The 13,588-nt window shown below is 44.7% G+C and overlaps 1 protein-coding gene across 2 annotated transcripts in view; it reads left to right on the forward strand.

Moving 5' to 3' along the window:
• Positions 1–993: 993 nt before the first annotated feature.
• Positions 994–13,588, forward strand: part of LOC133347626 (poly(A)-specific ribonuclease PARN-like) — a 28,604-nt gene continuing 16,009 nt past the window's right edge. The window contains exons 1-14 of one of the 2 annotated variants that reach the window (XM_061560063.1): positions 994–1,142; positions 2,388–2,460; positions 4,025–4,102; positions 5,382–5,461; positions 5,844–5,911; positions 6,056–6,137; positions 6,618–6,678; positions 7,783–7,954; positions 8,942–9,007; positions 9,988–10,026; positions 10,852–10,894; positions 11,038–11,118; positions 12,278–12,334; positions 13,089–13,166. In XM_061560063.1, coding sequence (XP_061416047.1) covers positions 2,442–2,460; positions 4,025–4,102; positions 5,382–5,461; positions 5,844–5,911; positions 6,056–6,137; positions 6,618–6,678; positions 7,783–7,954; positions 8,942–9,007; positions 9,988–10,026; positions 10,852–10,894; positions 11,038–11,118; positions 12,278–12,334; positions 13,089–13,166 — 924 coding nt within the window. In that variant the 5' untranslated portion in view covers positions 994–1,142; positions 2,388–2,441. Of the gene's footprint in view, positions 1,143–1,243; positions 1,271–2,387; positions 2,461–4,024; positions 4,103–5,381; positions 5,462–5,843; positions 5,912–6,055; positions 6,138–6,617; positions 6,679–7,782; positions 7,955–8,941; positions 9,008–9,987; positions 10,027–10,851; positions 10,895–11,037; positions 11,119–12,277; positions 12,335–13,088; positions 13,167–13,588 lie in introns of those variants that run through there. The other variant, XM_061560064.1, reaches the window with a different exon arrangement.

Raw genomic sequence — 13,588 nt, forward strand, 5'->3', positions numbered from 1 at the left:
AGTTTTATAAGGGCACCATGGGGTGACCAGCCCCTCCCCACCCAGCCCCACCCTTCCCCCCACCCTCCCCTCCCCACCCAGCCCCACCCTCCCCACCCAGCTCCTCCCCACCCTCCCCTCCCCACCCATCCACACCCTCCCCACCCAGCCCCTCCCCACCCATCCACACCCTCCCCACCCATCCGCACCCTCCCCACCCACACCCTCCCCACCCCACCCTTCCCACCCAGCCCCTCCCCACCCTCCCCTCCCCACTCAGAAACCTCCCTCCCCACCCAGCCCCTCCCCACCCTCCCCTCTTCACCCAGCCCCTCCCTCCCCACCCAGCCCCTCCCCACCCTCCCCTTTCCACCCAGCCCCACCCCTCCCATTTTTGGTTGCACGACGGACGGACACAATAATCCCTTGTGGGCTGGTGGAACCAGGAGCTTCCTACCAGTATAAAGCAGTTGACACTATGCACGTTCATTCACCACTTTTACTTCTCCCCCCCACCCACCCCTTATCAAGATGGCGGCGGAGGCTTCAAATTGCCCCACGTGACCGCGCCCTCCACTACCCCCACCCACCCCTTATCAAGATGGCGGCGGAGGCTTCAAATTGCCCCACGTGACCGCACCCTCCACTCCCTCCACCCACCCCTTATCAAGATGGCGGCGGAGGCTTCAAATTGCCCCACGTGACCGCCCCCCACCCCCTATCAAGATGGCGGCGGAAGCTTCAAATTGCCCCACGTGACCGCACCCTCCACTCCCTCCACCCACCCCTTATCAAGATGGCGGCGGAGGCTTCAAATTGCCCCACGTGACCGCCCCCCACCCCCTATCAAGATGGCGGCGGAAGCTTCAAATTGCCCCACGTGACCGCCCCCCCACCCCATATCAAGATGGCGGCGGAAGCTTCAAATTGCCCCACGTGACCGCCCCCCCACCCCATATCAAGATGGCGGCGGAAGCTTCAAATTGCCCCACGTGACCGCGCCCTCCGCCCCCCCCCTCAGCCCCGAGGCCTCTTGCCGCCACCTCCTGAGCACAGCAGCAGCAGCCGAGGCCGCGTTATATTTTAGTCGTTACATCTGCAAAGCGATTGTTTCTTTTAATTCCGTCTTCATTTTCCTCTCTCAGACGCGACGGCGCGTTGATGTGAGTCGCTGTGACGACGACGGTGACGGCGGCGTTCGTTGTCGATGGTCGTGCGAGTCGCGAGGGCCTCATTGTACAGGCCTCGTTGTCTTCGCGTTTAACGTTTCGTTCGCTTGTTCACTAACCCAGTGAGTTCACCCTCTCTACTGTTGTTTCACACGGACAATAAAGCGTTCACGGGTGACACAGGAGGGCCTGCTGCTACTGCCCCGTGGCGTGCAGATTTCCACCGCTAATTAAGCTGAAGTAGCCGTCAGCGCGCGTTCTAACACCCCGTTCGCCTGCGTGGAAATCGTTCAATTTTAACATAATTTGTTTTGCAAGAAGTACTACCCGGTAAGATTCTTACCGAATAAAGTTGTACATTACGTAAAGAGCGATGCACTGAGGGGGTAGACATTAATACCCGGCAAAGGCAAAAGCGTGCAAATGTTACAGATGATGAGGTAAGCGACACTTGAGTAATTGTTTGGGTGCCCCTGAGTGGAATTGTTCTTATTCCTAAAGCAGTTCAACTTCATCAAAACATAGCTTTGTGTGCCGTATTATCCGGATTATAAGACGCTTCCACCCCCCCCCCCCCCCCTCAGTATATTAAAATGAATATATTGATTGAGTTGCCTCTTATAAGCCGGTGTTTTCGTTTAACCAAATTTCAATAACTTAAATTTGAATAACTTTCATTGCATTACTTTCCCAGAGTGTCTTGTCAACCCTTCCCCCCCCCCGAGTTTAAGGGCTTGCGGTAGTCCACGTTTCGCGATTGTGTCGCCGTGGTGATGGCTTTTAACGCAGTGGAGTGGCTTTAATTGCGCGTTATTCTTTACAACAGCGACCGGGGAGCCTACAAAAAGTGCCGCCACTCAACGTGACGCACGCGTGAAGACCAAACGAATACCATTCACTACGCCACTTTGTTGTGGGGGAAAAGCAACGGTGATTATTCGAAGGCGAACTTGTGCCCGCCATGCTAAAGTGGAATTTCCACCGCTGGTTTAGGGGCACTTTAGCTCGCAACTGAACGCCGCTCCATTGCCCCTTTGAAGCGCGTCAATTTTATACCGAAAAGTTGAATGGGGAATTGAAAGTTTCGCAATCGCGATGCTACCACCACCGCCTGCAAGTATTCTCTCATCATAAGTCTTCCACCCATCGCCATGGGTAGACGCGTGCATGCGCTCGTTCGCATGTGTGTGCGTGTGTGACCCCTGCATGGCCCTGCCCCTCTCGCCCTCCTTCCCCCAGGCTCGCTGGACCCCAGGTTGGAGGTGAGATAGAGTGCGTGACGCAGACCGCGCCATGGAGGTGACGAGGAAGAGTAAGTGTGGCTTCTTCTGGCATCTCCCCCCCCCCCACCCCCATTGATGGTCACACGAGGACTCGGAACACGCAGCGAACCAGAGTTTAAGGATGCACATATAGGATGCATTAACACAAGTCAGTCCCTCCAGAAAAACGCGGAGTTTTTTGGTGATTGTTGCGGGCAAAAATTGTTGATTATGCGGCACGTTTTCTTAAAAAATGCGATGGAATATGCGGGATATTTATGCAATTTTATGCGATTAAATTGCGGGAACTTGCAAAAACTGCGGTTTGATGAAAAAGAGAAAAAAAAGTGATTCCCACAACACCCTATTTACTCGGCTACTACTTTAATGTAAAGCGTCATTTCTTATTACTTCCTATGATAAGCAAGCATACTACATCACAGAAAGTGCTGGGAATATTTAAGTTCTCATCTTGTTTTATTTCAGACCTTAACAAACAGATGGCTCAAACTTACAAAACATTGAGTCGAACAAGTTCTGTAGCTTTACAAAATGAATATGCTACAACTTCTGTAAAAATGAATAAATAAAATATAAAAAATAAAATGTGTGCTTCCTGTTTTACAGAGGTAGCTATACAAAACAGACATCTTCTGTTAAAATAAGTGTTTTCAGTGCACAGTAACGTAAGCAATACAGTAACAGTACAGTCTTACAGTAATGTAAATTTACATACTACTAACAAAAAAGTGCAACTTTACAACTGTAAAGTTGCATAAACTCCTGAATAAAACTAACTACGTAGCCTCTAACACTTCATAACGTTCCCATGGCAACAGGGGAAATGCCTGTTTGTGTGAAGTAAACGCAACATTTTTCAACTTTCTGCTAAGATATGTGACTTTTTGCAACGAAAATGCGGGGATTATGAAATCATGCAAGCCCGCATATTTTGCGCGCGGAAATCTGCAATTTATGCGGCGAAAGTGCGGCGTATTTGAAAAAACGCGCCCCCCGCATAAATATGCGGACTTTGGCTGATTTTGCATGGAATCTTGCGATCGCATAATCGCGTTTTTCTGGAGGGACTGACAAGTGGATTTAGGGGCTCCATAGCAGCAGACTGGATGGCAGGCTGTACACTTTGCCGAGAAATGCATTTTTGTAGGTGGTGGGTCTTGTAATTTTTTTCTGTTATCCAAATTTTGCTATTGGCATTGTAGTGGATCCAAACAACTAACTCTGAGATCTCTTCAAGTCACAGTTCACACAGTACAGTACCACATTTTCCCACCTCTGCCATGAGGCCAGCGTTCATCATAAAACAGTCACACTTATATTTTACAGGCGGCTGCTTGAATTCGAACCCAGATTCTTGGCAGTGTCGGCTCAATGCTTCTGTCCTCTGAGCAACCCAGCAACCTCTCAGTAATCTTTTAGGGCTAGTTGAAATGTGTTTCTTACCCAAGTTTTTGAGCTAACGGTGGTCATTTAACCACAGTAGTGTCTTGCACTAGCAAGCACCTTGGCGCGCGCAGAGATTGTGGTGCATGTGTCCCTGCGTCGGCCGCCACTCGTTTCGCCCCATCATCTCTGTGCTGCTGTCATTCCCAGACTTCAGGGCGACGCTGAGTGTTGTGTGCGAGGCCATCAACGAGGCCGACTTTTTGGCACTTGATGGAGAATTCACAGGTAACAAAATCACCCAAAAGACAACACAAAGGTTCAGCACCAGTTTCCAATTATCCACATTTCTACTGACACAGTTGTGTTACTCGTTTTTGTGCTTCTTGTTTGCGTATGTGTTCTATGTTGTGTGCGGTATTTGACTATGTAGTGGTGGTACATGCTGTGTGGCTGAAGATGTACTATTTTACGTGTATGGTTTGTGGCTGTGTGTGATATTTGGCTCTTTGTAAATAGTGTCCTCAATTACATGGGCGGATATACCGTGTCCCACATTTAAATCACACTCTCCGGGCTAACTTTTTAACACCCTAAAAAGCAACACTGATTTACTGTAAGCTGCGTCTTCCTTCTGAATCGAATCGTACCATCAGTCTCTGTTTAGTATTGTGCTGTGTAAGAATTACTCTAGCATTGGGTTGTGCGTTCTAGGATTGTTGTCAGTGGTATTTTTTTTACATGTTTTATTTTGAAAATTTTCCAAAATAAATAAATATGATCTGTATGAATAGAATTACAAGCTGGTAAATAGGATAAATATGGTGTTCATGGGTTTTGTTAAGAATATCGACGTACCTCTGCCCCCACTCATAAATTAGCCTGGTATTTCAAGGACACGCTGAATGTGTGGTGTTGGAATGTGAGCCTATAAAATGTTTGGATATATAAATAGTATTTTACCGTCTGTGTTTGTGTGTGTAGCGGTTGTCTGTGTATGTGGGTAGTGATTGCATAGTTAATTGCGCACTGTTACGAAGCCAGCGGCCCGTGTTTCGCTTCACAGCCACAACATCAATGAAAGTGATATCTGAAGTTGTCCGAAATCTCCCCTCGGTCCACTTATCCTTTAATGAGCATGGTGCAATATGTTAAGATGAGCACTGGGAGCTAAAGGCCGCCTGGCACGGTGTTGGGCACACCATTTTCTCCAGCATCATGCTGGCATTTGGAGGTGTTTACTAATAATAGTTACCCCCAACAGTCGGTTAAAGGCTATATGAAGGATCTTGACTTAAAGCTTTCGTGACTGCAGGAATTCATATTATTTGGGTCTTTCGGTAAAGCCACGTAGATATAAAAAATAACATCCTGCCTCAGCAGCTCTCTCGCTATGGTTTCACCTGATGACGATTGCTTGCGTTGCGATCGAAACATCGTGATATTTTTTAATTTTTCTATCTTCGTGGCTTTACCGAAAGACCCAAAAAATATATGAAGAATCTTTGCTTTGGTGGCATTGATGGTATTTGACCTGTTGTGTGTGGTGTCTTGTGTTCTCGGCCAGGCATCAGTGACGGACCATCTATTGGAACTTTGAGCAACGGACTGGACACCCCATCCGACCGCTTCAACAAACTGCGCAAAGTAAGCACCAGATAATTGACTTTACTTGTGATTAACCTGACTGGCTCGTGTTTGGAGCTACTGGTGTAAATTTTACTGTCCTATGGCAGGACCAATATATCGATAGTAACCCCTGTCGAATTGTTATAAAATAGTAAGAGACTGTATGAGGGAGATTTATACATTTAAATTATTATTATTTGAACCCTTAACCTTTAGCTTGCGAGTCAAATTCTCTGTCATTTGTAAAGTGCTTGTTCCCAATGTTTTAAATAGACTTTATTTGGAATAATATTAAGTATGGGGTTACACCTGGAAGTTTTTTAGTAATGTTAGCTGATATCTTTCACCAGGCTATTGGAAGGCTGTAATGATATAATTGCTCACTGTTTGTCATCTGCAGCATTCCTTGGACTTTTTGCTGTTCCAGTTTGGTCTCTGCGCCTTCCGATACGACAGCACTTTAGAAAAGTGGGTAAATTGATTTCACAGGGCACCAGCACTGTGGACTGCACAGCCAGGAGAGCACCTCCCAATAAAGTAGAACCACATTGAGGGCTGTAATTTGTGGCTCTATATTTATCATGTGTGTATTGTGTGTCTTATGTCTTCAAGGTACATCATCAAGGCCTTCAACTTTTATGTGTTCCCACGACCACTGTTCAGGAATTCACCCGATGTCAAGTTTGTGTGTCAGGTGAGTAAGAGAGTACTGATCTCTGACATATGGTCCTTAGTATGGGTGAGAATTTGTATGCGAATCTATGTTAATCTAAACCCCATTGGAGCAGTTGTGGAAAGTGTGGAGGAGTTCCCATACTTGGAAAGTGTGCTCATAACCAGCTCTACTTTGGCAGTGCCCATTGCGGCTGCTTAACGCTGTACGGAAGCAGCCTGAGGAAACTCCCTCTCGCTCCATATGATACTTCCTCTCTCCTCTATGCAATTATGCCTGCTATTTTACAGGAACATTTATGCCAGCTTGAAACATACCGGTTTTAATTGTGTGAGAAGCAGATCCTTGAAAGATCTTGACACTCCCGAAATATGTGTGCGAGTTGATGGTTTGATTCACAATCTTCTACTGCTACAGTGACTACTCGCTCATGTTTGACTGTGCTGCTGGTGGTTGTGGTTATGGTAACAGTTTTGGGATCGGTTATGGTTTTATTTTCAGAGCTCGAGTATTGATTTCCTTGCGGCACAGGGCTTCGATTTCAACAAAGTCTTCCAGGAAGGTGCGTGCACGCACATACAAAGACAAAGATCCCCTATGAAGGCTGGTATGATACACGAGGGGGTGGGTGGTCAGCACCACGCCCAGCCGCCATTGTCACCAGAGTGGCGATGTTAGCACATCACACCAGTCACGAAAACTTCAAATCTAAATCACACCAGGTATTCATTTAAGGCTGAATAATATCGGATAATCGTGACTGGTGTTGGCCATGAGTGCGAGTCAAAATCAGGTTGCTGGATTCAGTGTAACACCCTAACTGCTACACTAGCATTCCCACACACATGCACCTCCGATTGGCACGGTTGGCTACATACAGTGCGAAAGAAGTTCAACTTACATATATACATCAACAGGTATAGACGTACACACGTGAACGTATACTTAAATGCACACACAAGGACATTCGTAACATACGGTAAAAACATATAGGGTGTGATGAAAGACAGGATCCATAGCGATTTCAAAACCACACTTTATATTTTATATTGAAAATATGATCCAGATGTGCGAAGATCAATGTGGACATTTGGATGTCTGTGAATAGATTGAGAAGTGTGACCAAGAAAATGGTGTACGGTTTGAGAATCTGATCAAATCTATTTCACAGGTGTATGATTCTTGAGCTTTGCCACACCCTGTATATGCATCCAGACATATGCAAATATACAGAAGCATATACACACACCAATACATATGCCTACACACGTACACACACACATACAAAGATGCCCCTATAGCCATATAGACTTTTGGGGCAAGTGCTGATAATGAACACTTATTGAGGCTGGAAAGGAGTACAAAGGGGTGTTGCGACCAGTAAAACACCCAACTGCCTTCGTCCCCCCCCCCCTCCCAGTGCTTTTGTGTTTAGACACTGCACCAGGTACTCATTTAAGGTTGGGCTGAGTTGACTGGGGGAGACCGAGAACAGGGAATTTAACCCAGGTCCCCAGGTTTTATAGTGCAGTGCGTCATCCACTATGCCAACCATTTTCCATACTAAGATACATATCTGTACACGCATGCCTGCCCTTGCATGTGTCCACTCCCACACATGAAAGCAGGTGGAGTCGGTTGTGACGGACGTGTGCGCGTGCCCCAGGCATCCCATACCTGTCGCAGGAGGGAGAGAAGAAGGTGCGCGAGATTGTGGAGGAGCGCACGAGGCAGAGCGGCGCGGGCATCACAGGAGTCACCCCCTTTACATCCCCCGCCTCCAGCAAGGGCCTCACCGTGGTGCCCGACGACCAGAAGGAGTACATCGCCGACGTGGTGTGAGTAACTCGCCAATGTGGATGAGCTCACGTCTGCGAGTATCGCCAATGTGGCTCCAGTGCTGAATTGACAGCATGCGTGAGAACTTTTTACTGTTCTTCCATGACAGTAACATACTCGCAGGAAATAATTTTATTTTTTATTTTTGAAATTGTGAATTTGTTGTCATTTGATGGGACATTTTATATGTTGAATAATTTTTTTGGGGTGGATGAAGTCAGGCTGGTGAATTGGTATATGCCTCGTTTATTGAGCGGAGTGTATCAGTGCGAGCCAATGCATATTTCCTGCATACATGTGGCTTGTTTTAAGTAAGGTTGTTAAAATGTAGCTTTTTTCTATTGCCGCTCACCGCATAAAACATAGTAAATAAAGAAAGGTTTCTGGTTTTCCACACGTATAGAAAAGCAATCCATTACAATAAATGTAACATTTTAGAATATTCACTGGAAAGAATGGGATGGCAGCCACGGTATAATGGTTAGCACACTGGACTCAATCGAAAGGCCACAGGTTCGATCCCATCTCCCGGTGTCATTTTACTCAATGGGGCAAGATTATTAAATCACCCACTGCTTCAGTCCACCCAGCAGTATGAATGGGTACACCATTTAGTGGATTGGCAGCTTACGTGTGGTGGTGTGCGTACATCAACATCTTTGAACACGTCTGGTCAATGTTGAAGAGTCGACCCAATGCCCCTCTAGATTTATTTCTTGTGGAGGCCCTTTGGCCAGCAGTGCCATGATTGATAATGCTATTTTAGGCTCCTCCTTTACCTTGTTATTGGTAAACAAAGGCAAATCTCTCAGTTTCTGACTTTCTGAATTGTTTATTGATTTTAGAACTTGTTTAACAACCCTCGTTTTAAGCACATCATGACCACATGGGCACGTGCATAGACATGAACAATAGTGTGTGGGTAAGTACACTCATAACACTGACTAAATTGTTACCTGTGTCATCGTTGTTGTGCTGCATTGCAGGTGTAAAGTGGAGAACCTGCTGAATGACCCCAAACAGACGACCCTCGACCTCCCACCCTGCAACGCGTGAGTGCACACGATTGCATACCTGCTTCGTCACACGCTTGTGTCGGTGACTCATCACGTACACACGTCGGAGCATAGACACACCAGACCATGTGTACACACCAAACCTTGAGTGCAGCTTCAAATTAAAGCAAGAAGAATCGTGGATGTTTCTGTAATGCTTTGTATCGTGGGTTTTTACGCCTGAAAGTATTGGTGGTAACTTTGCGTTTAAAGCCGCACGACGAGATGTCATGTGGAGTATGACGCCTTGAGGTTGGATTGATGCAAGGATAACGGCGAATCCTTTTAACGCTGGTTATTTGTTCCAAGTTGGAGACTCTTAGAGTAATTCACCCCCCCCCCATAGCAATAAAATTTTGTGCAAAGGTTTTTGTCCATTTTGGATCTTGACAAGAGTTATCGTGTCCCCTCCAATCTAGACAGACATAGAATGACTCTTGACTTAAAGCTTTCGTGACTGCAAGAATTCATATCCTTTGGGTCTTTCGGTAAAGTCACGTAGATAGGTAAAGTTTTTTGTTATTTTCTTTGAACCTATTTATGTGACTTTACCGGAAAGACCCAACAAATAGACATATAATGCTTTAACACGTTTAACCTGTTTAGGAAAGCATGAATTAAGGAAAATGTATACACACTGACAAAGAAAGTGGAATGCATGGGTTATAGAAAATTGTACATAAGGAAAGTAAGTGGCTTTGTAGAACATCACTAGAAGGGATGATGGCCGGTGGTCAAGATTTAATGATGGGGTAGCAACCAAAGGATGTAACACACCCAAAAGGTTATTCATCAAGTAGATTAAGCTGTGAGATATCAGCTCATATGCAGGAGCTAGATGGATTGTATTACTTGAATGTGAGGAATGGAACTTCCATCTTGTGGCCACACACCCATTTGTCACTCCCTTGATGTGTTAAAATTAGTATTTAAAGTTTGTTTTCTTTTACTCTGGCTGGTGCCCTCCTCCATTACAGGTTTCAGCGGAAGCTCATATATCAGACAATGAATTCCAAGTGAGTATCACGTGAATTGTGATTGTTTAGCATAGATTAGTCATTTGCTCCACTGCTTGTATAATGTCCTATTTTTTCGGTGGCGAAAATCCCCAATTTATCAAAGTGGATTTTTGGAGTAATATCCCAGTTTGCCGTGGGTTTTACAGGGTCCTCAGTAACCCCCTTTTACATCACCACTAATTAAATACTCTATGAAGGTCGTCTTAATTCCAAATTTTATCTCCATTATGCTATTGTCATCATTAGATAAATAATCCATTCAGACCTCTGGCAGGGCATTATGACCCTTCGTGTTAGAGAATGGCCCGCATAGTTACCTCTGAGATCCCTTCATTTGACCTCTATTCTGCACACTTTGCTATATGAGAGGGGTATTTGTTGCATGATAGTGAAATTGATATTTTAAATTCTCAGAGCTGAAATCAGGTGCTGAATCACATTTAAAGTGATGCATTGTTTGTGCAGTCATTGTTGAGTGTAGACCATCTACTCACTACACTTGAGAATGCAGTTTAAAAACCTGCGGCTGCCTGGAGGCAAACTTTGATCTCAGTGGTGTCACCTCAGCACTCTCACTTGAGCTACCCAGCCACAATAACTAAAGTGGTTAAATGCTATGAGTATCCATTTATAACAATTAACGTGTCTTTATAATCAACTTATTACACTGTCCAACTTGTCACGTGTTCTCTAAAACAGGAATTATGCATAACCTGGCAGCTGATAAGGATACAGGTCGGTGACTCTTAAGCTACGACCATTGACTCTTGACCTCCTTGTGCCAACTTCTCCTGCCCCCCCATTCCCTTAATCTTCTCCTAGGTTCTCGACGGGTCTGCACTTTGAGACCCTGCAAAATGAAAAGGTAAACTTGCAATGGCAGCGGCAAGACTGTTACATTTTCTTCATGGTGCCCTTAATGGTTCGTGAAGAAGTGGTAGAATGTGGGCATGCGTTACCATCACTACTCTTCCCTGACCCCATCCCTGGTGTCTGCATGCTTGGCAGAGGGACCGGTACATCGTCGTGACGAAGGTATCGGAGGAGGAGAGACGGAAGAAGGAGGAGGATAAGCACTCAAAAGGGCTGGTAATGTCACCGTGACCCACACTACATCGCAACACCTCCACAGTCGTATCCCTTGGGGTAATTTCCTGGGTTTGACCTTACCCGAGCGAGCCTGGATCCATAACCAGGTCAATGTGAAGCCATTAATCGATAACTGCATCTCCCTGACCTCATGGATCTTTGATGGATCTCTTGATAATAAACAAGATTTAGGAAAATAATTATAATTTGATCAACATTGTAGAGGCCAAAATAACAATATAGAAAAAGTGTGCAAAACCTTGTTTTAAAAACCTATGATGCAATCACTCACAATCTTCAACTATTCTGATCCCACTAGTATTACAATCCAAACTTAGAAAATTTAGCACTCAAAGGATATCATCATGATTAAAAATAAAACAGCCGAACAATGAGAGCGTTGTAATGATTAATCAATTAAATGCTTACGTTTTCGATAGATGCATTGAGTGATGCTGTACAAATATAATGCATGTATGTTAACAGTACAGCAGATTATTTACTTAACATTACATTCGAATCGTAAAAAATAAGAATTTTTGGGGTGAAAAATGTTCATCCCCTACAAACTGCTATCCATACATTGCCACACCTCTTGTTTCTCCTTTGTAAATGTGGCAATTAAATCTCCCTTCTGGTCAAATGAAGGACAGGTTTTTAAATCATTTATATTAAGTTCACTTGCTTGCTTGCTTACGACCGTGCAAATCTTTCGGTCGTTTTTTAACCCACTTCCCGTGATCCAATCGAGCTGACATTTTGCACACAGACTCGTTGTGCGTGACAATGTATTTTCGTGAAAAAAAATTCCTAAATTTTACACTTTTTAGGAAAAAATAAATTATATTTAATTACCAATTGCTTCATGGTGGCAGCCATTCATCTGACCCATAGGTGGCAGCCATCTCAAGCCAGAGGACGAGAGGACTCTAGCTGCCACGCATATAAAGGATTTATAGTGAAAAACTTTGTTTTTACGGGTTAATTTTTTTATTTAAATGCGTCCTTGTTATTGATAATGAAAAGCGATAGTAGTTTCAGATGCGTAATCTCGCAGGCCGTTTTATACTTGCGTACAATCCTTGGTGGCTGCAAAGGTCTTGACGATTGCACGTGCGTGTGCTCTCCTTTGTTTGTTGATCCCTCGCCTACTCTTCAGGAGGAGCTGCAAGACGCTGTAGGGTTCACCAAAGTCATCCAGGCCATCTCCAAGTCGGTGAGATTCTATGCTGTGGCCTCTTGCCTGCACTGACTGATGATGGCATAGGGACGGTTTGTGTTTGAATAAAAACGAAAATACGTTTTAGATATAAATTACTCATTTGGGATTATATGGAGCAGTCGTTGCCTTCAATTACAAAAGCTTGGCAGGAACGTCCTGAAATTGATCCATCAGACTTGGAGAGGTATCCTGGGTAAACAAGTGTAGTGCAGGCTCGGAATGGTGCAGCAGTTATTGCGCTACGCTGTTAAAAACCCCTTCAATACAAGTTCGATGCCTAGGCATGAATGCCATCCATGTGTGTAATGACTATACGAGTCCTCGGTCTTGCAGGGCTGGCTTCACAATCGTGTTTAAATTAGAGATGTTTTCCTCTTTTTTTTTTCACAATTTTTTTGGTCTCATGTTATTTATTCTTTGTTGTCTAGATTGCCCAGTTTTGTTGTTTGCACAATGAGTGTAAATGTAACATTAACATTTTAAGGAGAATAAGCAGTTGAGCTTTGGCTCAGTGTTTTGTGTGTTGCAATACAATCGTAATTTCCTGGGTTCGATTCCTGGCCATGACCAACAATAGTAGGGAGTCGAAATGACTGAGTAATTGTATGTTGTTAAGTACGTGAACGGGGTAAAGCGAGTTTATGACCATGTCACCTCACCTTTTATACTGATGTTAATAGATGATCACTCATGGCAAAGGCCCTAATGATCATGTTAAAATGGTATACATTGTCTTATATCTTTGCAGGGTAAACTCCTTGTAGGCCATAATATGCTGCTGGATGTCATGCACACCGTGCATCAGTTCTACTCTCCGCTTCCTGAGGTAATTCTTGGTAAAGGGCAGGGCTACAAGATTTTTTTTAGGTAAATGGCACAGGAGCCTTTGGGCATTAAAGCACAAAAGCGCTATCTCCATTTGCCAGTGTAGCCCACAAAAGAGCGTGCATTTAAAAAAAGATGTTTTTATGAATGACGTTTCACAGTAGTGTCAAAAATGGGTGATTTTTGTGCACAAAATTGCACAGTCTGGCAGCCCCTGTTATAGACAATAGGACTAGTCCCAGGAGCAGTTACTGTTGTGTAAAAACAATTCAAGTCAGGTGACTGTCCACTCAAACGAGTGTGGATTGGGTGGTCATCTCTGTCACAGGTCCTGAGCTAGTGTTACAAATTCCATATGCTGCCCTCGAGTGAGAACCCACAGAACAACCGCTGCACTTCCCGTTAAGTGCTTCTTAGTTTAAC

This window comes from Lethenteron reissneri, chromosome 26, assembly GCF_015708825.2.
Source record: "Lethenteron reissneri isolate LAM-NWPU_2019-01 chromosome 26, ASM1570882v1, whole genome shotgun sequence".
Lineage (NCBI taxonomy): Eukaryota > Metazoa > Chordata > Hyperoartia > Petromyzontiformes > Petromyzontidae > Lethenteron > Lethenteron reissneri.